The sequence below is a fragment of the Pristiophorus japonicus genome, chromosome 6 (genome assembly GCF_044704955.1).
Source record: "Pristiophorus japonicus isolate sPriJap1 chromosome 6, sPriJap1.hap1, whole genome shotgun sequence".
Taxonomy (NCBI): domain Eukaryota; kingdom Metazoa; phylum Chordata; class Chondrichthyes; family Pristiophoridae; genus Pristiophorus; species Pristiophorus japonicus.
Genome location: NC_091982.1, coordinates 39,766,448 through 39,791,018, shown reverse-complemented (window position 1 = coordinate 39,791,018; position 24,571 = coordinate 39,766,448). Strand labels below are relative to the sequence as shown.

Genomic DNA, 24,571 nt, shown 5'->3' with positions numbered 1-24,571 from the left:
GAATGAAGTAGTATTCGGTAAAATAATGGGACTAAAGGTGGACAAGTCCCTTGGACCTGATGGCTTACATCCTAGAGTCTTAAAAGAGGTGGCTGCAGAGATAGTGGATGCATTGGTTGTAATCTACCAAAATTCCCTGGATTCTTGGGCGGTCTCAGCGGATTGGAAAACCGCGAATGTAATGCACGTATTTAAAAAAGGAGGCAGACAAAAAGCAGGGAACTATATACCAGTTAGCCTAACATCTGTCGTTGGGAAAATGCTGGAGTCCATTATTAAGGAAGCATGACGGGACATTTGGAAAAGCATAATTCAATCAAGCAGAGTCAGCATGGTTTTATGAAAGGGAAATCATGTTTGACAAATTTGCTAGAGTTCTTTGAGAATGTAATGAGCAGGGTGGATAAGGGAAAACCAGTGGATGCGGTGTATTTGGATTTCCAGAAGGCATTCGATAAGGTGCCACATAAAATGTTACTGCACAAGATAAAAGTTCACGGGGTTGGGGGTAATATATTTGTATGGATAGAGGATTGGCTAACTAACAGAAAACAGAGAGTCAGGATAAATAGATCATTTTCTGGTTGGTAAACAGTGACTAGTGGGGTGCCGCAGGGATCGCTGCTGGGTCCTCAACTATTTACAATCTATATTAATAACTTGGATGAAGGGACCGAGTGTAATGTAGCCAAGTTTGCTGATGATACAAAGATGGATGGGAAAGCAAATTGTGAGGACACAAAAAATCTGAAAAGGCATATAGACAGGCTAAGTGAGTGGGCAAAAATTTGGCAAATGGAGTATAATGTGGGAAAATGTGAAGTTATCCATTTTGGCAGAAATAATTGCAAAACAAATTCTAATTTAAATGAAGAAAAACTGCAAAGTGCTGCAGTACAGAGGGACCTTGGGGTCCTTGTGCATGAAACACAAAAAGTGAGTATGCAGGTACAGGAAGTAATCAGGAAGACAAATGGAATCTTGGTGTTTATTGCAAGGGGGATAGAGTATAAAAGCAGAGAAGTCCTGCTACAACTGTACAGGGTATTGGTAAGGCCACACCAGAGTATTGTGTACAGTTTTGATCACTGTATTTAAGTAAGGATATACTTTTATTAGAGGCTGTTCAGTGAAGGGTCACTAGGTTAATTCTGGAGATGAGGGGGTTGACTAATGAAGATAGGTTGAATAGGTTAGGCCTATACTCGTTGGAGTTCAAAAAATGAGAGGTGATCTTATTGAAACAAATAAGATAATGAAGGGACTCGACAAGGTGGATGCAGAGAGGATATTTCCACTCATAGGTGAAACAAAATGAGGGGACATAGTCTCAGAATAAGGGGCTGTCCATTTAAAACTGAGATGAGGAAGAATTTCTTCTCTCAGAGGGTTGTAAATCTATGGAATTCTCTGCCCCAGAGAGCTGTGGAGGCTGGGTCATTGAATATATTTAAGGTGGTGAAAGACAGACTTTTGAGCGATAAGTGAGTAAATAAAGGGTTATGGGGACCAGGCAGGGAAGTGAAGCTGAGTCCATGATCAGATAAGCCATGATCTTATTGAATGGCGAAGCAGGTTCAATGGGCCAAATGGCTCACTCCTGCTCCTATTTCTTATGTCATGTGTTTCCAGTATTTTCTTCGTTTCATTCAAAGGCATACTGTTTGTGGAATGAGGTTATTGGAGGCAGCTTTACCGATAAATGAGTGGAAAAAATTATCGATTAATTTTGGTTCAGGGTACTTGATGTAGATGTTGGAGCTGTATCTCAAATATTTTTCCTAGAATGTAATTGGGGATAAAATTAAAATCTACAAAAAAAACGTTTGCTTAAATAATTGGGAATGAAGTAGAAAATAATCCAATTGCAGTGGAGAGAAAACCCAAGTGGACAGCAAAACACATGAAATGTTAGTGCAGCATGCAATTACCTGTCCTATAAAGGTGATTCAGTGCAATTGATGTTGCCTTCTACTCGTGCAAAGGTGGGCAACTCGGCACCCCGGAATCTGAGTGCACCATCTCCAACATCGCGATTTTGATTGGTTAGCTCCCCGCCTCCTCGCGCGGTGTGGGCGAACCCCGCAATATGAATAGCTGAGTTTGTCATGCGGTAACGGGGTACAAGCGAACCCTGTAACATGAATACCCAAGGTTCCCGTGGGGCGCGGGGAGGGCGCACCCTGTAACGTGAATAATTCAGTTCCCGACGCGGCAGCGAGGCGTGGCGAGGGCGGACCCTGTATCATGAGTACCCGAGTTGCTGGTCGGGGGTTAGCGAGGCGAGGATACTGAGTTATGCATCATCCCGGGTTCCAGCCACTGGTTTCGCCCCTCCCCGCCCGACCCGACCTGTGGAAAGCTGAATAGCTAATACGTGACGGTGAAGGTTGTCCGTCGTATTATTGGGTTATGCCGGCTGCGGGTGGAGTCTGTGGATTTTTGCATTTTAAAAAGGTCTCAGACCGGCCGCCGGGGGTAAAATAAGCGGAGCGGAGTTTTGAAATTTAATTTTTTCCCCCCCAAGATGGCGGAGGCACTGGGGGTGGCCGACACCCGCAGGCTTCACAGTAAGCCGCAGGACCTGAACGACGCGTACGGGCCTCCTAGCAACTTCCTCGAGATCGACATCTTCAACCCGCAGACGGTCGGGGTCGGTAGGAGTAAGTACACCACATACGAGGTCCGAATGAGGGTGAGTAGATGGCTTCAGCCTGGCTCCTAGCCGCCGCCCTGCGCAAGTTGGAGGGTGGGAGCAGGAGCGTGTATAAATTTATGCCCGAGGCTTCAGTCGCGGCCTGCGCTCTTTCTAACCAACCCCCCCCCCCCCCCCCCCCGAAGCTGGTGGAGAATTGTCATCATCTCTTGATCAAACGGAAAATGTTTTATTTTAGGAGGAGTGGGAAAGCGCCCAGGTCTTGTCTACACAAAAATATTTCCAAGATGTCTTATTTTAGGAGGGGAAAAATGCGTTCAAGTCTTGTCTACGTAGAAATATTTCCTTTAAAAACATGCTTAAGCGCGGATAACTTGAGATATATCTCCCTCCCCGGGAGAGAATAATGTTTGTCTTGCAGAAATGTTCGATCATAAGTGCCCTTGGTTGCTCAATATTAAATAGCTCACCGTTTTTAAACTAAATACAATCCTCTTTATTTACCCCGAGTTTCAGCTTCACGTTCACGTCCTAATGGACCTGAAAGCATTTTATTTTTCCAACACCGCTACAGGTCGTGTTTTATTCTGGTTTCTTATTTAAAAAGCTGGAGACTTTTGTCTTTAGTGGTCTGCGTCTTTACAATAATTTCAGTTTTACTTTCAGCATTAATTAGTGATTTCTGGAAAGAGCTGACTCTGAGCTCATGTACGTTCTGTCACTAAACTATATTAGTGTGCGACCTGGCTGTGCATAATGCAATTGAAAATACCAATTTTTACACTCCTTTCCAGTGACTCTTTCATCAAGTTAGACTCGGATGTGAGGTTTCTTTTTTTAATGTGGAGTGTAATAAGATGCCTTGTCGTTTCTAAGAGCATAAGAAATAGGAGCAGGGATAGGCCATTGGCCCTTTGAGCCTGCTCTGCCATTCAGTAAGATCACGGCTGATTTTCTACCTCAACTCCATCTTTCTGCACTATCCTGATATCCCTTGATTTCCCTAATATATCAAAAAAGTGGCTGACACTAGAGGGGAGAAGGAGCGAACATAGCTATTGAAAAATGCATCTCAATGACTGATGAAGGAAATAGCTAAAGCCCTTCAAAAGTAGTTTCCAGTTGTTGCTACTGCTGGCTTGTATGGATGGATCTCCCCTGTCCACCCCCACCCCCCAACATAGAGGAAGGTCTGTGGTCAGATTGAATAGAAAAATATCATGTTTGACTTTTGATCACTGTCATTTTGCAAGACTTGTATTGGTTCAATTCATATGTGGTAAATTCTGTTTTTAAAATGGAATTATAAAATTGGGCATGCACAAGTTCATGTGTATTTCACCCCTTCAGTGTTGTGGAGAGTTCCAACAATTCAAATGTAGATTCCACAGCATCAGTATTGGGTAACAGTACAGATTCTGTTCTGTAATATAAAAGGGTATTATTGAATTAGTTTGTATGTCTGAAAACACAATGTCCTCTAAATCCTCATTGCAGTTTGCCTGAAAAATTTCTATTGTAAAATGAAGACTGTAAATGGCAATAGTTAAAATTGTTGAGGGCTGATATTGAATTAGAAGAGATTTGAAACTTGTGATGGGTTTATGAAATATTTTTGTATGTCTAGCAGAAAGACTCCTGCTATACAGTTGTATAATAGTTTCTTCCAAACTAGGATTTTCCAGAGAGTATTTTGTGCTCTTCACACCTGAATGAAGCATAGGTGACTGCATGACCAATTTGAGGGTATGAGTTGTGAGTATTGCATAAGAAGTGTAATGTACTAGTGTTGCTATTCTTCTCTGCCCCCCATATGGTGATGCTAGACTAGGAGATGAGCATTGTGAAGTTGTAAAGTTTTAAAATATTTAATTTGTTTCTACTTCCCCAGGGAACTAATGTGGCACAATTGTCAAAGTTGAGAAACTAACCTTCAAATGGGTTTCTGGGACTTAACTGGCCTGCATGGCTCAGCAATCTCAGTTAAATTCATTGTTATTGAGACTGTTACTCCTGACTTTTTAAATAAAGGTGCCCTTTAGATATTTACTGTGAAGCTGCTCTTGGGAGCAGAAATTGATTTCAGTTTGTGCTTTGTTACACATTGCAGTACATTTACAGCAAGATGAATTGCAAGTCGTCTGCAAATTAGGATTTTTTTTGTTGCATGGTGGATTCTACACGACTAGCAGTAACACAAGTGGCACATACAATTGAAGACCAGTTGAAATTGCAGTTTGAATTTCTGGATACCAGACCATCCTTGCTAACAAACATCATTATAGAATCCAATGATTTGATCTGCAATTTTCCATGGAAAAAGTATATCAGTAGCCTTGTTTGTTCCCTCTCCCTCACCCTCACCCATCCAATACAGTGCTGCAAAAACAAAATGGTTAGCCTTGATGAGTTGGCTGAGAGCTTGAGCTAGCATACACTAGTGGCACTATTGCCTCCAGAGACAATTGTTCTTGGTTCTTCCATTGGTAGTTTTGCTGCTTTTATCTTGGGTGTCATGTGCAGGTGAAGTTGAGTCAGCACTATATATTGGAGGGGTGAGGAGGGGAATAAACCAGGCTACTGGTCTGCAACTTTCCATGGAAAAGTGAATAGAATCATTAGATCAATTACAATAATCCTAGAATCCCATATAATGAGTTTAACTTAATCAATTGCTGTAAATCATTTATCTCTCTATCTCTCAAAGACTCGCTCTTTAAAAGTTTACCCAAGAGGTTTTGAGGACAGGGAAACAATCGTGTGTTTGAATTACGATTGCATTTGTTTGCCCAGTCATATTCTCACTGTCTTGAGTTAACAACTGGAGAGGTCCTCCTAGTCTGGCAGACCATTGTTGTAATTCAAAGCCCAATGGATCTTGAGGGTCCTAATACGGAGCATGTTTGCAGCATGATATTGCTTAAATTGGAAATCTGCTTGTGTGGTAGTTGTAAATTGACACTGGTGGAAAAGGTGCTGCATATCTGAAGCTGTTTTTATAACTCTGCTGTTTTAACTTGAATTCTAGGAAACCTGTATCTAAAAGCCATCTCCTGACATGTACTCTGTTATATCCAGCTTTTTATTTTGATGGCAGATTCTGACCAATGTAAAAATAGTATTAACAAGTCTGCCACTAAAAGGAGCCAGCTTAAGATTAGGACAGAATATTAGGAGCTGACTAATTTGAATAGTAAAAACATAAGGTGGGTTGTGTAATTCTACCCAGTACCTGTTGTAGAGGAATGTGGCACTGTGATGAGTGAATCTCAATAACAAGGAATGTGTGTAATGTTTCAACCAAAAACAGAATTTGCTCATCGATACTTCTATCTCCACTGAAAATGCAATTCTAGCCCTGATCACTTGAATGCAGTCATTCAGTAAACTTCTAAGTATGAACCTGGCAATGTTCTGCTACTCCTTCTTCCCCATGTGCACCTCTTTAAGGGCATCCACGGAAGTCAAGAGGTCTCCTGTACTTTCTCAGCCTCTGGACTTCAACCAAGTTGGCCCAGTGTCTGCAAATACTTGAGATTTAACATTTCTGAGCACCTATGGTCAGGAACCATGTGCCTCCTCACTGTATATCTATGATGGCCCCTACCTTTTCTACTGAGGTAATTGAGGATGGGGCAGATAAACTCCCAACCTCACATTGAAATCAGACAGATCTCTCCAAAAGGGAGCTTGCTAAAGCTCCTACCACTTCTTACTAAGTTAACATTCTCTGCCTCTTTCCCCAGCCCTCTAACCCTGCTTGTCTTGAATACTGCACTTGGTCTTGACTCCCCATATGCAATGACATGACTGACTGACTAATTTTGTGAAAAATTGATTTAACTCTCGTGTTGAAGGAAAAAATGCCCTCTTTTTTTTAAAACAAAGGGAGTGACTTAAACTGAATTTAATATATATATAATATAGTCCAATGTGGTCTTACATTTTTGTTTCATCACATCTAAATAGCCATGGCACTGAATATTCAGACTTTGTGGGAAGTGTCATTTGGAAAAACATCAAATCAATGTGTCCACATTCACTCGAAACATAGAAACATAGAGAATAGGTGCAGGAGTAGGCCATTCGGCCCTTCGAGCCTGCACTGCCATTCAATAAGATCATGGCTGATCACTCCCTCAGTACCCCTTTCCTGCTTTCTCTCCATACCCCTTGATCCCTTAGCCGTAAGGGCTATATCTAACTCCCTCTTGAATATATCAATGAACTGGCATCAACAACTCTGTGGCAGGGAATTCCACAGGTTAACAACTCTGAGTGAAGAAGTTTCCCCTCATCTCAGTCCTAAATGGCCTGCCCCTTATCTTAAAGCTATGTCCCCTGGTTCTGGACTTCCCCCAACATCGGGAACATTCTTCCCGCATCTAACCTGTCCAGTCCCGTCAGAATCTTATACGTTTCTGAGATCCCCTCTCGTCCTTCTAAACTCCAGTGAATAAAGGCCCAATTGATCCAGTCTCTACTCATGTCAGTCCTGCCATCCCTGGAATCTGTCTGGTAAACCTTCACTGCACTCCCTCAATAGCAAGAATGCTCTTCCTCAGATTAGGAGACCAAAACTAACACAATATTCCAGGTGGAGACTCACCAAGGCCCTGTACAACTGCAGTAAGACCTCCCTGCTCCTATACTCAAATCCCCTAGCTATGAAGGCCAACATACCATTTGCCGCCTTCACTGCCTGCTGTACCTGTATGCCAACTTCCAATGACTGATGAGCCATGACACCCAGGTCTCGTTGCACCTCCTTTTTTCCTACTTTTTAAATAAAAAGGCTTGCATGACATTTGGGCTTAGATCTTCAGGGGGAACTGTTGAAGTGCAATGTATGCCCTGCATGTTACAGTACTTTCTCATGAAATGGTGGTGCAATTTTTCTTCACTCAAATCTGAAGTGTTGCATATTAGCAAAATGTTTGTTTGTTTTTTAAAAAACACAAGGACTTTAGAATGAATTGGCCTCGAATCCCACGTGATTGTGTTTGCTGAGCACACTAAATTTAATTGGCAGCAACTCAATGAGAACCAATGGTGAGCAGCAGCTAATGTTTAAGTAACCTCTGCAGTTTCAACTTTAAATATTAAGCTGACAATCTACCTCCAGTTGATGAGGAGATCCATATGCCCTAAATATTTATGCTGGGTGATTATGAAAGACAGTAAGATTAATATTGAAGAGTAAGATGTTGCATATTCTGTCTCATGTGAAAAGACAAATATATTCTTGTCTGTGTTTTTCCAACCTTTTTCCCCTAAAGGTGGTAACTTGTGCTGGAGTGCAGGTCCAAAGGTCCCAGCAGCTTTCCATTACTTTATCCAGTGTCTCTTGCATTTCCAGCAAGCAGTTAACATACTACAAACTGAAATAAAACCCAAGACCTACTCGTCTGTCTTTTGGCCTGTGCATTTGCTGTACCACCCTGTAAAGTGCTGAGATGTCTATGTAATGAGCACATTAGAAATCTAAGCTGTTGACTTTTTTTTTAATTAAATGATTTTTCTATGATTCTTCTAATGGCACAGACACAATGGGCTGAATGGTCTCCTGTGCTGTAAATTTTTATGATTCTATGAAAACTTTGTGTTGATGGCAAGCATAAATGTGGTATTACTGTGCACTTGTTTGTTCTGATTTCCTCACATTGAAGACCATGTGAATGCTGACTTTATTCGCTGAGCCAGCAATTGATGCTTTGTGCCTTGGAGCTCAAAATGTAAGCTGGCAGGACCAGCCATTTGCACAAAATTGTTACAAAATACTTGAGTCTAATCTAATTAAGCCTACTTGCACATTAAACGGGTGTGTTTACAGCAGTCTTTATAACTACACAACCTTTCTTTGGTAAAGATTGTGTTTCTGTTGAACTGGTCTCTGGGTAGCTGCACTCCCATCATTGCTCAGTCACCAAATACACTAACATAAGTCACAGATGGATTAGTGTTAATACTAAGTTTTGATTTAATTAATGCATTCTGTATAATTTCATCATCCATCACCCAACTAAATAACATAGTAATGTTTCCAAATGTCCAGTTTACCCTCTTTGTTGCATTACTGCTTAAAAGCTCTGCTTACAGTATAACATTTATTTGGCAGCAGAAGGGTTAAGAAAAGTGCTAGTTGTAGGTACTTAAGTTGGAAATGAATCTAGACCCAGGTAGCTTGCTGTCAAGCTAATCATCTCCAGGATCAATAGGATATTGTAGAAGGCAAAATCCCTTGACCTGCTCAATTTATGTTTAGCCTCAACTTCCTCGCTTTTGTTGTGGATTTCCTTCCTGTTTCCTGTTTTATCAAGCTGGATGAACAAACATACTTTATTTTTTTTAAACTATCTGAATTATACTTTCAAAAAGCGTGAAACTGATGGCTGTAACTAAAGCAAATTTTACTTTCCTGTGATTCTGGTTTCCAGCTGGCAACTGCTTGTTTCTATTCCTTCAACCTGTGCTGGATGAAAAGCTATTAAAAATTGCTGTTGGAAATGTACTTTGTTGGAGATGCAGTCAATGGCAGGGGTAGTGTGTACTTGCAGCCAGTGTAACTTGTAGGACACACCTTAAAGCATCAAGTTGATCCTCCTGTGGCAAACTGCACCACTTTGGGTTGTGTGCTCACACCCTTCTCTTCTTTCCTCTCTATTCCCTTTCGAACCCCCAGTCAGCAAATAGCCTATAGAAGAGATGCAAGTCCTTGCAAACTACTGCCCCATCTCCAGCTACCCTTTCTGCTCAAGTCCTTGAATGTGTTGTCTCCCAAATCTGTGCCCATCTTTCCCATAACTCAACGTTTGAACCTCGCAAATCGGGTTTCTGTCCCTGCCAAAGCACTGAAACAGTCCTAATTCTAGATATCCACAGTGACTCTGGTGCCCTACTCCCCCCCCCCCCCCCCCACCTCTGTCAGCTGTGGCTGTGGGTAGCACCCATGTGTCTGTCACAATATTGTGGGTTTAAGTCCCACTCGAGGAACTTGAGCATAAAGAAATCTAGGCTCACTTCAGTGCAGTACTGAGGGAGTGCGACACTGTGATGAGGTGCTGTCTTTCGGATGAGACGTTAAACCGAGGCCCTGTCTGCCCCCTCAAGTGGATGTAAAACATCCCATGGCACTATTTTGAAGAACAGCAGGGGAGTTATCCCTGGTGTCTAAGCCACTATTTATCCCTGAATCAACATAACCAAAAAAACACAGATTATCTGGTCATTATCACACTGCTGTTTGTGGCAGCTTGCTGTGTGCAAATTGGCTGCTGCATTTCCTGCATTACACAACAGTGACTACACTCTAAAAGTACTTAACTAGCTGTAAAGCGCTTTGAGACGTCTGGTGGTTGTGAAAGGCGCTATATAAATCCAAGTTGTCTTTCTTTCCTCATCCTTGTCGCCCTCTCTAGCCTTTAACATGGTTAATCACTCCATCCTCCAATGTCCAGTTGAATGGGACTGCCCTCGCATGGTTCCACTCTTTTCCAATCATACCCATACAATCTTCTGCAATGGCTTCTCTCTTGCCCCTGCACCATTACCTCCCGAAGTCCTCCAAGGATCTTGGTCTCCCTCCTAATTCTCACCCAAATGCTGCCCCTCAGCCACATCATCTGCCCACATGATGTTTGGTTCCAAATGTTTGCTGAAGACACCCAACTTTACCTCACCAACCTCTTTCAACCCCTCCACTGCCTCTCTTGTTAGACTGCTTGTTGTCTGACATCCAGTCCTGAATGAACTGCAATTTCCTCTCTTTGGCCCCTGTCATGTACTAATTCTTTGCCAGTGATTCCATCCCTCACCTTGGCCACTATCTCATGTTGAATCAGACTGTTCACAACCTTGCTGTAACTGTTTATCTGGCCTCACTCCTCCCTCTGTCTCCAACCTGCTCCAGCCTGACAACCCTACAACTCTGGCATCGCATCTTCTACATTTCCATTTGTTTACATGTAAATCAAGCTGCTAATGCTAACACAACTTATTCTGAGCTACGGTATATCCATCACGGAGGCAAAATCTCCAGGCCCACAAAATTAATGGCCAAATGAGGAAGATGTACAAATTGATTTTGAAGCTACATTGCCTGGGCATGGAGTAGGGGTTGCACTTGGCTCAAGAGTTACCATTTTAGATGTCTTCAAATATTCCTTGTAGAGAGTCACATGATTAAAGATTTATAATAGAGTAAAAATTGAAAAAATCTAAACACTACTGTAAATCTCTTATAATGCAAATTTTAAAAATCCATATTTCTCTTGGCATTTTGCAGCCCTTGGATCTGGACATGGATTTCAATAACTTTAGACCTTGGCCATTGCCCCAGGGATGTGGAGTGGGTGCATTATGGTCTGGGTGGATAGGGAGGCGAGTTAATTTTTCAGGCATGGGTTTTTTTTGCCCCAGGACTGGTGGACTTCTAGTTCCAGTTCTTGCCTGTGTCATTTCAGACCTTGTATGTGACTTCTGATTCTTGCCTTCCTGGTTATTTGCACATTCTCTTATGCATCTTCATTGCCTTGCAATAATTTTTTTTATATCATTTAATAAATTTTTGTTTTTCTATTCAATTTGCTGAGTGTTCATCCTCCATTTGGAGTATCTGTTGTCTGTCTTTGCATTTTACAAAGTGGCTTAATTCGTTTGCTAGAGAATGCACTTGAAAGTTAACCTGTTGCCCATCAGATGTTGACTAAAGTTTATTTCCAGTGATTTCTGTTTTTACATTCTAAACTGTCTGAACTGCAGTGAGAATATGTACAGGTTTTGCAGTGTGCCGGTGGAAAAAATAGGGTTTACCCTCCCATTCCCTTATCAGTATAAGGATTGAAACAACGGTGGTGCTCTTGCACATTTAGCAATGGTAGGAGCATCACTGGTCTGAGTAGTGAATGTTCTGTGTGTGTGTGACTTGCAGAGTCTGCCAATTCAGCAGAGACTAGTGTGGGCTTTTACATATATAAAATATAAGACTACACCAGACTTTCCTGAATAGGAAACCTGCATACTCATTTTGAATTCCATTCTGCTGCTACTGTATAGATTTGATTCAGCATTTGTTAACTTAAAAAAAAATACTGCATATATGCAGGAGATTTGAATATTTAAAATGTACATTATATTAATGTACATTTCCTATTTCTCTTGTAGCTGAGCTATTAGTTATACTCGGCAGCATGACCTACCAAGTCATGTGGGCACCTGAAACGTCCCATTATATTCCCTTGGTGCGCCCTCCAAATGGTGCTCAACGCTAGTACTAATTCATTGGTTGTGGCTAATGGTCAGTGAGCGATTACTGTGGGCTTATTTTGGCCTGAAGCTATAAGAATTTATCGAGTCCAGATTCAATGTTGAGGATTTCCACGGCTATGCTCACCTGACTGCATGCTACTGTGCTTTGGCTCCGTCCCTCCTCCCACCCCTCAGCCAGCCAGTGGGACACGACATGACCAGAGATGGTGATGGCATCTTACGACTGACTGATCACAAGTATCAGGTTGTTGCTTGACTAATCTGTAGGAAAGCTTGCCCAACTTAATGCTTCAGCTGTTGATCATGACTTTGCACGACCAACTGGGCTGAAGTGGCTAGCACCCAGCTCAGTAACTTGTACACTGGTCTGTTTTCAACAGTTGAAATGAACCATATGGCTCCATCACAATAGCTTTACTCTATATATATTTTTTAAAGCCAACAAATGAGGTTTCCATTTAAAAAAATATATATATTAAATAACCATATATCCAATGATCCTGCCATAGGCTATATTAAAACCCAGTAGCCACAAATATAAATCTGCTTGAGTATTTCCCACTTCCTGGGTTTACCTTGCTCTGTTGTCTGACTGACTATGGAAGACTGACTTAACGGTGTAAACACCAGGAGCTGGCTACTGGGTTCCAGGAATCCAAAATTGAAAGTCAACATAAAAGACCTGAATAAGAAAGAGAACTTGCATTTATACAGTGCCTTTCATGACCACAGGATGTCCCAAAGTGCTTTATAGCCAATACAGTGCCTTTTGAAGTGTAGTTACGGTTGTAAAGTAGGCAAAAACAGCAGCCAATTTCCACACAAGGTCCCATAAGCAGCAATCAGATAATCTGCTTTTTAGTAATGTTGGTTGAGGGATAAATATTGGGGAGAACTATCCTGTTCTTCGGATAGTGCCATAGGATATCTTTACGCACGTAGGATCATTAATGCCCACCTGAGCGGGCAGACAGTTCCTCTGTTTAACAGCATAACCCTCTATTCCCTCGGAGAAGGGAATAGACGGTTATGCTGATAGTTAAATGAGGAACACTGGGAGGAGACTAGAGTGGAGCATAAACGCTGGCATGAACTGGTTGGGCCAAATGGCCTGTATGTGCCATATATCCTATGTAATGTAATCTTATCCAAAGGATGGCATCTCCTGATAGTGCAGCTCTCCCTCAACACTGTACTGAAGTGTTAGCCGAGATTGTGTGCTTAAAGTCTCTGGTGTGGGACTCGAACCCACAAACTAATGAGTCAAAATGAGTGCTACCACTGCTCCAAGGCTGACCCCTAGTAAAGATGAATTGCTTCCAGCTATTTTGCTTAACGTCAATGACTCTTCCTAGTACATGTCTTTTGAATGTGGGCAAGCTGGTAATTGTTCTGTCGAAGAACTTGGTACAGTTGGTTACCTCAGATAACTAAGCACTTGTTAATTACATTTGTGAATTTCACCAATGTTCCTACTAAAGTATAGTCGGTCCATAAGCATGAGCTAAAATTCTTTCCAGATGTGTAGTTGGCTTCAAAATAATAATTCTACAAATTGTATCCCTACACCCTTCTCCCCACCCATATACTTGTCTTGTATATTTTATGTACACTGAAGATAACCATTGGGCTCATCCGCTCTGCATTCACAGCTAGTGCTACTTCTGTAGGCCACCTATAGCATGGGGCCATGCTCACGTTGTGCAAGAGGATGTTTATTGTTGGTCTTTCTTTCTCCCCTCTTTTTTTGCACCCCCCCCCCCCCCAACCACAACTTTGGAGAACATGAACATGCTTTCTCGGGGAGAAATTTGGGGAATTGTTGAGTTCTGCTAAGTTTTTTTTTTTACAATCTGCCCAATTTAAACCATGCATACAATAGCCTGACACTAGCTTATCTCTACCTCACAAACCTGAGATGGGTGTGTTGAGTTGGGTGTGTTTTATCAACTGAGTAAGAAGCTTGGCTTATAATGAAGTTGTGTGACACAGCATTTCTCAATTTTTCTCATAGCCACTGCAAATGGTTAATATTTTGTAACGGAAACTGATAAGGTCCTGCAGACAGATGCTAAGTCAGCACTCAAATCTTTTTTTTGAAACCAGTTAACCAGGAGTGCTTTACAGCAATAATTTGAAAGCCTAGTGTGTTCTTGTAGATCTGACCAATCATTGCTGTTGGTTAACTATTCTTTTTAATGAAGCGATGCAACAACTTTAGGGGGTGACTGTCAAACTTAATCTTTCCACAACCACTGTTGAAATGAATCCTTTAATAAAATGTTCACATACTTTGATTTATACCAAGATCTGCTTCATATCTAACCCTAAGTTTTGGGGTTGTGCTTTGGACAAATGCAGCCCTTTATTCTTTAAACAGTAATGTTTTTATATTGTAGCTGCATCTGGGAGAACAAACAAACTCTCTCTCTACATTGGGGAGACCAAGCGTAGATTGGGTGATCGCTTTGCTGAACACCTCCGTTCAGTCCATAAGTATGACCCTGAGCTTCTGGTCGCCCGTCACTTCAATTCTCCACTCTGATATCTCTGTCCTCTGACTCCTGCACTGTTCCAATGAAGCTCAAGGAACAGCATCTCATCTTTTGTTTAGGAACTTTACAGCCTTCTGTAACATGGAGTTCAACAATTTCAGAGCATAACCTCTGGCCATCTTTGGCTCCCTTTCTCTTTCTCCTCCTCCCTCACCCCATATTTTTTTTCTTTTTGTTCTGTCTCTAACTGCAGCTGGTCATCACTCTGCCATTCATGCCCTATTTGGATGAACCTTTTTCTAATTTCTGTCATTACCATTTCAATTTGACCTCTCTAATCTCTCCTGCCTTCCACCCTATCTCAGATCTTCCCTTTTTGTTCTTTCTTCCCCTCCCCCTTTCAGTGCTTAAGAATGTGCTCTTTTCAAACATTCGGCAGTTCTGACGAAGGGTCATCAACCCGAAACGTTAACTCTGTTTTTCTCCACAGATGCTGCCTGACCTGAGACTTCCAGCATTCTCTGTTTATTTCAGATTCCAGCATCTGCAGTAGTTTGCTTTTATATTAGTGGAGGAAAGTAATCAAGTGTTGAAGGAACACAGTGGCTGAAGGATTGGGGTGACAGTAAGACCTGTTGTAGTCATGTAGGTTGTCACTTGTGTATTTGACACAGTCAGTCTTATCACTATGAACTGGCCCAAAACCAGATTGGAGTGGCTTAAAGTGGAGTGGCAGGATAAATGAATGCATAGTTGATTAGAAATGATAGTAGCTAAGAAAACAATTATTTGCAATGACTGGTCAAAAGATTGGGTTTCTAAGGGAGGGGCTGGTGAAGTTTTAAAAGTGTTGGAAATAGTGACTGAAGAAAGGAAGTAGTGGGTTTAAAGGAGCAGGTAGCTGGTGGGCTAATTGAAGGGAATTAGTCTGACTGTTGAGTGAAGGTGGAGAGTAGGAGCGGAAGGGCCAGAGACACGTCCTTGATTTTGGAAGCCGATCATGAACTACTTGAATCTGGAAACTGGTGCTGGAGTGAGATTGGAGAATTTCTCTTTCTTCCTGCCCCCACCGTCCCTCGATGCAGTGCATACATTCAACTCTTCAATTTCTAGCTCAGAAGCAAGATATTTTTGCACACACACACACACACACACACACACACACACACACACGCACATGCCCTTTCCTGTTGGTGAAATGACCAAGCAGTTAAGTGAGCTCTTCAATAGGAAAGAAAATTTAAGTACTCCGGGCTATACTTGTACTGCATCACCTAATTATTTGTTGTCCTGCATGTTGTACCATGCGTGGTGTCATATTGCTGATAGAATACAACTGATTTATATGCAGGGTATAAATGTATTTTTGATGCTGTTCTGTGAGCTTCAAGTGTAAATTTCTATATGGAAGAGCTTTATTTGTGTATTTGTGCACAGAACTACATCAATCTTAAAGCACAACTGTGTTCCTCCTTTTGCAGACAAATCTTCCCATTTTTAAGATGAAGGACTCTTGTGTGCGCAGACGATACAGCGACTTTGAGTGGTTAAAAAGTGAATTGGAGAGAGACAGTAAGGTAATGGGAAGGTTGATGGCTGTAATTGAGGAGAAAGTATATTGAGATATATATCTCTTGTCTTGGGATTTGTATTTATGTTGCTTTACTAGTGCTGTCAATTAGACTTGATTCACATTATTTGAGTATTAATTTTACTTTTTAAACACTACTTTCCATGTGCAATGAAAATAGATAACAGCAGACCTTTCAATCAATGCAGTAAATGGGTGCATCTCATTTGAACAACTTTGATTTACAAAGATATCTAGGGCTAGAAATTCAGTTCTCAGCGATAACTTTTTTTGCCAAAAATTACCGTTATCGCTATCATTCAGGCTGTAATTTGCGCGGCGGTAAAAATCGGTGGTGCAACTGTGAACCGAGGCCGATACCACTGAGTTGGGCCTAGGGAGGGCGGAAAAACACCTAAAAATAAATTGGCGGGGGATGGAATCCACGACATTTTCAAGACATTTATCTAGCGAATCGCTGCAAAAGAATTAAAAAAAAATAAATAAAAACTTTAACTTCCCTTTTTTTGCAGGTCTTGATACTTATCGCTGCTCCAAGGGCTGCAATGCAGCTTTTTCCCTGTTTGTATTTTTCGCGCAGAACACAAGTACACGCAGCCAAATTTTTGCCGCAAGCGATATTTCAAGCCTTGCACGGCGGCGGTCCTCTCCAGCAGTATTTGAAAACCGCCGCCGCAAAACGTCACTGAATTTTTCGCCAAAAAAGGTGAAATAGCACCAAAAACCCGGTCGCGCAATCGCCGAATTTCCAACCCCTAGTGTTTTTTATATATTAAAAAATAAGACTACTTGCTGCAGACTGCAATTTAGCAATCCTGACTCATTTTCGCAGCATGCATTCTCTTGCTGAGCACAGTAGTAGCTTCTTTCTCTACAAAAAGGTGAGGGGTCAAAACCTGTTTCTTGGTTGTCTAATCAACTAGTGACTCTACCCCTTGGGGTGCATCTAGCTGCTGCAAAAACTAGCAATACAAACTGGATGTTTTTGTTTACAGAAGCAGCACCTGGTGTTGGAGAACTGCTTCAAGACGACCTTCCACAAAATGTGACTGTTCAATATTGTGTCTTGTCTGCATTTATATTGCTAATATTTTCTGGCACATTTGAGACTGAGCAAGGCATGAGAGTTCTAATATGTAGTGATATGATTTTCTATTGTGCATTGGATGTTTGACTTCTGTCTGTACTAGAATAGTGGGTGGTAATGGAACAGCATGGCTGAGAGGGTGTCCAGTATAAAGCTAGTGAGTGATGTGCAAATATTTCAAAGTTGTATTAGCAGAAAAACATACCTTGCAACATTTCAATGCTACTGTGTAGTACACATCTTAATTTCTTCTTATTAGTATGCTCTTAATTGGGAAAGCATCCATTTTGAAACTTGGTCTTCCTGACTAGATAGTGATTTGAAAATGCTCTGGTAGTGAGAACTAGATACTGGAATGTTCAATGCATTAGTTTTTACCTAATCTCCTTTTTTTTATATAATTCACTGCAGATTGTTGTGCCACCATTACCAGGAAAAGCTTTAAAACGACAGCTTCCATTTAGAATGGATGAAGGAATTTTTGAAGAGTCTTTTATTGAAGAAAGAAGAGTGGGATTAGAACAATTCATTAACAAGTAAATTTTATGTGACTAACATCCTTCCCATTAGGAAGTTTCTGAATAATTTTAATCTTCATTGTAGTTCCTAGTTACATGTCGCTTCATCCTGTGGAAGTACAGGAATGTATGGGCAGCCTCATGGTGACTTGTCATGCTCATCCCTATCTTTCATAGGCAGGAAAATACCTGTTGAAATAGTACAAGGGACTACCTCCAGCTACTGATCCTGGTATTGCAGCATTACTGGTTGGGTCTACTGCTGTAGGAAAAGATCTTGTAATACCAAAACTGGAGTCTTCAGTAGGTTATTGAGTGCATTTTTCAAAATTTAAGTTTTTAAGTGTAAAAAGTTGAGATTGTGGCAACCACTTCGCATAGACTTGAGATTTACTGGAAAATGAGGGGGACTTTAATTTTGTTTGCAGTTATTAGAATATGGAATTCTTTGCCACAAGTGAGTATTTGGACAGAATATATTTAAAAGTGAATTGGCTAAGCATTTAAAAGGAAAGAATACAAGGACGTGGAGAAAATGCAGAGAACTAGCATTATAGCAATGGTTCCAATTGGAAAAACTGACACTTGCCATACAGCTTGAAATATTCAAATGCAATCCATATTGTTTAATTAGCAGAGGCAGTTATGGAACATTAGAATCATCTTGGTGTCTCCAAACTTTTTCCTTGCATTTAACTTTCTCTCTCTTTCTTTAGAATTGCAGGTCATCCATTGGCCCAGAATGAACGTTGCTTGCACATGTTCTTGCAAGAGGAAAGCATCGATAGGAATTATGTACCTGGCAAAGTACGTCAGTAGGTCAACTGGGTGCTTTGGTCTTCCCTCCAGTGAATTACATTTATTTTTACACTAAAATTTATATATTCTTTCATTTCTTATCACTTGCCTCTAATCTCAACTGTTTAAAAAGTAAACCCTGCTGGTTTCATGACCGTATCAATGTAGCTTTTTAACACTGCTTCTGTCCCACTAAGTTCCTGTAGAGGCAACCTGGGACCTGCAAGTTCAGAAATGAGCAGCATGTCTTGTGCTGTTCATTTGACTTGGTCTGAAAACCTGAGCCTACTGAATTAGATTGTTCAGGCTCTTCATTTTCCTCACACTTTTCTTTCTTCTGTTACATCTTCCACCCCAAGCCCACCATGATTTCACTTGGAGGAAAATAGAAGTTCATTAAAGTTCAGCTCTCAGACCTCAATGTTAAATACAATTTCTAATTTTTGTATGGCTTGGTTCAAACGCAGATGGTGTTTAAAGTTGTAACTGTTCATACTGTAAAATGCTAAAGCTTATGTGCCCTGCAAATGTTTGCTATCTTGAAAATACTACTGGAGAACAATTCGCCAAAAGACTCTTAAGCTCATCCTAAAGCTTGTACCTTGATAACTTGATAAACCAATCCCACTGATCTTGAGTACATGTGCTCCAGTTACCCCTTCTCCTCGCTTACCACTTTTACCAAGGTTCCAACACATTTCCTCTGTTCTGTGATGCACTGAATGGCTTTATACAGGACTTGTTTTTTTTTTTTAAAGAGCTATAAATGGGGGAATAAAGTAGAACTGCAAGATGCTTAAACCCAAGGAAGAGGTGTAGAGTGTAAGTGCTTACAGCTGTGAGCTTGTCTAAGCTGTAACAAGTAATTTTTATGTACTTAACAAGACTTTTGGACAAAATCAATGTGACTGCTAGTTATGGTGACATCACACCATTGACTTTCTTTATCTTGGCCATTTTCAGCCAAAAATGAAGTTCTAGGGAATAATATATCTAGGTTTTCCTTGTTTTTTTTTAAAAGGAGTTAAAGTATCAGGTGTGTTTCAAACATTCTCCTTAGTGTAGAGTTGTTATACCTTGCTGCAAAATGTATATAAGCTTTATTTAAAAAGTTTTGACCTGCAGGGTCAACATTTTGGCAAATGACATTGTTGGCTAACTGTTGTCAAAGTGACTGTTCACTGTTACATATTTAGTAACACCTTCAATAAACTTCCTGTTGATGTAAAACTGAATTGAGGGGAAAAAATGTACTGCAATTGAGTAAGCTGGATGTTGTGCAAGCAGGTGTGTGGGAAATGTTATTCTTGGCTCAAACTTTAGGCTTTAAACTGCATCAGATTAATTTCTGGTTTCTAGTCTCTTCAAAATTAGGTTCTTAAACCCTTGCATGTTCATACTCCCATATTGTATTTCCTTGTTTTTGTGTTGTGAAATTCTGCTTGTTCAACTGGAAATGGACATTGTGGAAACTCTTTTGTGCTTGCCTCTAGTACTCTTAACCTTTTTATATTCTCTTAAAATATTTAATTCTTTGGGTGTGTGAGATTGGTTTGGACCCTACTAGCTAAAGTGGCAAAATCTTTTTCTAGAAACAAAATGCTATTTTTATCTACACAAGATGTAGAGGAGTGCTGAGGGGATATGCATATGTCCAATTATTGCCTAAAACTGCTCTAACTCTAAAGGACTGCAAAAAAAACACTTGCATCTCTGGCCAACTGCTGCCTTTTGAGATTGAGCTACCTTTTTCTTTGCTCTGCTACAGAATTGTTGCTTAGCTTCAAGTGATAGTGCTCCAGGTAGATTACAATGGTATGTGGTCAATTAATCTGATGATTTTAATGAAGCTAATCAATTCACCACAACTCCAGTTATTGGCCCTCTTGATTTATGAAGAGTCCCACAAAGTAATTGGTACAAATCTGCACTGAATGCATTTGGGGATGTAAAAAGCTAGTTAAATATTGTGTACAGTGAGTGGGGGATCTGTCTACTTCAGTCAATAGTCTACTTCTATTAAACTGCCAATTTTGATTTTTTTTTTCCCTAATCCAGATTCTGTGTAAGTGGACTACTAAAGACTAGTAGGGGAAGCAAATCTGAGTCACCTGCAGCTCTTTGGATGGAAAGGCTGTTAACCTGAAGAAAATTACAATTGATAGTCTCAATGTTTCACTGTGTTGCCCCTCTGTCTTGCTCTCTTCCCTGCCCTCTGACCTAATTAGCTTTACTTTCCTCTTTACTGCTTACACTGGATACTCTTGCATGTGGATAACTTTTGCAATTGGCACTTGCATTTAGTCACCCTAATATTGTGCTCCTGTCTGTTTGGAATTGAGCAGCAGTTGTAGTTTTTGTTTTCAACTCTTATCTGGTGAAAAGGTTTAACAAATGTGATTCCACCTAGTGTTGACAGGGTGGGGGGTTGGATGTGTGGGGAGGGGGAGGGGGGGGAGAGAACAGCGAGGAAAGAGACCTCAACTGCTTAGTAGCTGAGGTGATCTGTGATGTCCTGATTGTTGATGCAGGCTTACTCTTGAATTGGGGCCTCCATCTTGGTGTATTCATGACATTTGAAGATGCATGAAATTGCACCTCTGGTAGGGGTCATTTTTCTTTGGAACTAGAGCTTGAAATCTGTGTTCTTTCATTTGTTCCTCACAAATGAGTTGTTACCATGCATTGTCCTAGCTAGGAGGTTGAAACCCTCCCCCAAGGACCTTGGAATTTGGAGCCCTGAACAGGATAGTGGAGTTTGAATGTGGCCTTGCTAATCTGGAGCATCGCATGGAGCTGGGGGTAGGGAGGGCAGCCCCAAACAGTTGGTGAATGAAGATTCTTGAGATGAATGGACTTGTGTAACCTGGACCTCCCCAGTTTCATGATGACATGAGGGTGAAGGGAGAAAAGGGGGAGGGAAAAAACATACTCCACTCTGAATTTATTGAGTTAAGAGATGTGCTTAATAGTGCAGGACCAGATGGATTTGGTATAACTAACCTCGTAGATGGATATTTACTTTGAGGTATGGAGTTGTAATCGCAAAAAATGCATTATCGGTCATTGAGTCTATTAAAGTTTATAGGTTTGGGGAATATTATACTAGATGTATGTATATATGACAAACATATCTATGGATGGGTACGTCCAATCCTGTCTGCACTTGATAAACTATCATTCTCTCAGAATAACATAAATTGGGATGATGCTGTAGGATTATCTTTGCCAAAGATCATTGCAAAATGCAATCTGTCTTTTCCCTCTGAAACCAGAAATGAATCTGATTGTTTTGTATTAATATGTGGGTATACTGGCATTTGGAGCTGATGGTTGAATCTTTATCTTGTATTCAGCCAATGTTGCCAATAATAATGTCCTCCCTGAGCCATTCCACACAAAGCAGAGTTACTCATGAATTGATTCATTTTTCTTGGTACAATTACATTGGTTTTATTTTTATTTAGATACCTTTGTATGTCACTGGGAAAAGATAACTCTTACTATATTGAGCAGCCTTCTCTTGATCCAAAATGATGTCTAATCTGTCCAAAATAATGTGTCCACTTTGTGCATTCCTATTAAACCACTGTAAAAACACAGTTTGTGCTGGTCTTTATTTTCATACAGCATGCAAAGTTTGCATTATAAAATTCCAGAAACAGAAGTGTGAGCCTTCCTGTAGTTGGGTTGCCAATAACAATTGTAAATTAGTTACATGTAGGTTTTCACACTTTTTAATTCTTTCTCCCCACTAAAATAATGTACTGTGGATCTTTTTAAGTATAAGTAGTTTTTACTGTGACTTGGACTTTATACTGCATATTGCAATTAGTTGGACAGTTTGATTCCAGGTAATCAAATTTCTTAGTCTGCTGGCTACAAGCAGTTGTCACTGATTTTGCCTTTACAATTGAGTACAGATTGGCTTTCGCAAATAAAGGAAGAGTTCAACCCTAATTTGATCAGACGTAAAATCTGGGGGAAGGGGGAATAGAGCTCAAGGCAGAAAATGTTGGAAATACTTTCAATAACGTTTCACCATTGAGATGCTTGCTGACTAATGATTTTGTTTTTTTTATGTAGCTGCATTAAGTTTTTGCAATTCTGATTTTGCTGCAGGTGTGCCTAGAGTTTCTAAATGCTCCAGGGCATGTTATAGTGATGAACATCCTTTGCTGTTGTAACACAAAATGGCATTGTTCTTCACTGAGACCCCTGCCATTTGCTGTATATCCTGGGAGAATGCCCTTAATACCTCTACAGGTATGACACTTGACCAGCATCCTCCTTTACAGAGCAGGACCTATGAGAATGTTGTCCTGCAGCTTGCCAGGCAAGTGCTTGCACTCCTGAGCTGCTGCACTGACCCCTTGACCACTACCCATCTGTGGCTCTTGTGATTGGTGATTACTAGTACAATAATCTCATCCCTGCTATCTACTTCCAAGTTACTTCTGAGCTTATATGTGGTAGAGAAGGTAAGTGACAGTGGATGACCTTGAGGGCCTGTGCCATACAGCTCAGTCTGGTCTTCCTCAGTGCCTTTTCCCCCTCTGCTGTGTGAGTGGGGAGGGGGGAAAGAAAAGACTTCTGATTCACAAACCTTTTGTTTAGTGTTTTATAAACTTTAAAAAACATATTAATCTAGGAGAGACAGGCAGGCAGACCAGGGTTAGTGTATTTATTTGGTACTTCATTTTTCAATAAGGAATTACATTTTGAAGCCAACTCTATCTCGGTCATGAGTTAATCAATGCTAATTACTTGCATGCGAGATGGGATGAAATGATTGTTTTTATATTCCAATTTGATTTAAGTTACATTTTGGAAAATATCTTTTGAGGGGAAACAATTTAGAATCAAAGTTCTTGCACATTGAATATCATATCTCCAAGTGTACAGTAGTACATAAACTTGCACTTAAAAGATAATTGTATCCACATTTAATGGTTTGGGATTCAAACAAGTTACAGTTCTGAGCTCAGTATCTTAAGCCTTTATGAATCTGAATACTCATTAATTTCATACTTTATAATTTCACTCTTGCATTATAATTGCTATTCTATGAAGTGAAACTTTTATATAAGTTTTTTGTCTTTATTCAGTACCATTTCAAAATCTTGGAACTGCCTACCTAAATGGCACTGTGGCAGTACCTTCACATCATGAATGCAACAGTTCAAGAAAGCAGTCCACCACCACCACCTCATGGGCAATAAATGCTGGCCTTGCCAGAGACACACTCATCCAATGAATGAATACTGAATCAATCCAGATGTTCTTTGCAGATCTAATTGTTTTTACTGCACTTAACAACTGATTAAAGTTCCCTGGAATATCTATGCACAGGCATGTCTTTTAATTGGGTTTACTGAAGTGACTACTACTTTAAGGTTAGTCCTGATAATTTAAATTGATTAACTTCCCTGCTTAATGGGCAAAGGCTAAAGGTTGCTATTACTACAATATAAAGAGAAATCAATAGTGGTATAACATTAACAACTTCAGAACAATCTGATTAACCCTTTCCTTACAGAAAGGAAGGGTAGATGGGGAAACTGGGTGAGGAGCCTCTGGCCTAATATGCTTGTCCTTGGGAGCAACTGGACATGGAGGGTTACAGGTGAGTGACGGTGGAGCAAGAGGGTTAGCAGTTGTGGTACTATCATAAAATCAAACTTCTGACGTGTACTGTCCACATTTGGATTGTTTTCAATGTTGGCTGCATCTCTCATTTTCTAGCAGTCTTTGTGCATCAGAAAACTGGACAGATGGGCTGTTAGCATCCTCACAATTTTGACCATTTTAAACCTCTGCTGCTTCTTGATTGAAAATTGTGACTATTGTCACATTTTAAGGTCATCTGGAAGATCCTTTTTTCTAAAGTTTTCTTAATATCCTGAAACAAGTTATTCACCTGTTCTGTTGGTGGATTATATTTGGGCACCATTTTCCCATTCTGCTGTGGTCTGGTGGGGTGGGTGTGTTGTCTGGCATCACATCTTCAATCCAGCTGAGCTGTCCATTCACCCAGGAAGATGACTTGTAGCAGTTATGTTTGTAGAACCTTTTTTGATCTTGACCCACACCTATTTTTAGTGCAGAGAAAAAATTGAGCATGTTGCTGTTTCATATAGAATTGTTACAAATAGTTTA

At 40.5% G+C, this 24,571-nt stretch overlaps 1 protein-coding gene across 1 annotated transcript; it reads left to right on the top strand.

The window, feature by feature from the left end:
• The first annotated feature begins 2,329 nt into the window (after positions 1–2,329).
• Positions 2,330–22,012, top strand: LOC139265627 (sorting nexin-12). Its single transcript, XM_070882783.1, has 5 exons — positions 2,330–2,695; positions 15,900–15,995; positions 17,508–17,632; positions 18,331–18,421; positions 20,471–22,012. The coding sequence occupies exons 1-5, from the start codon at positions 2,528–2,530 to the stop codon at positions 20,498–20,500; spliced, it is 510 nt and encodes a 169-aa protein (XP_070738884.1). The 5' UTR covers positions 2,330–2,527; the 3' UTR covers positions 20,501–22,012.
• The last annotated feature ends 2,559 nt before the right edge of the window (positions 22,013–24,571 follow it).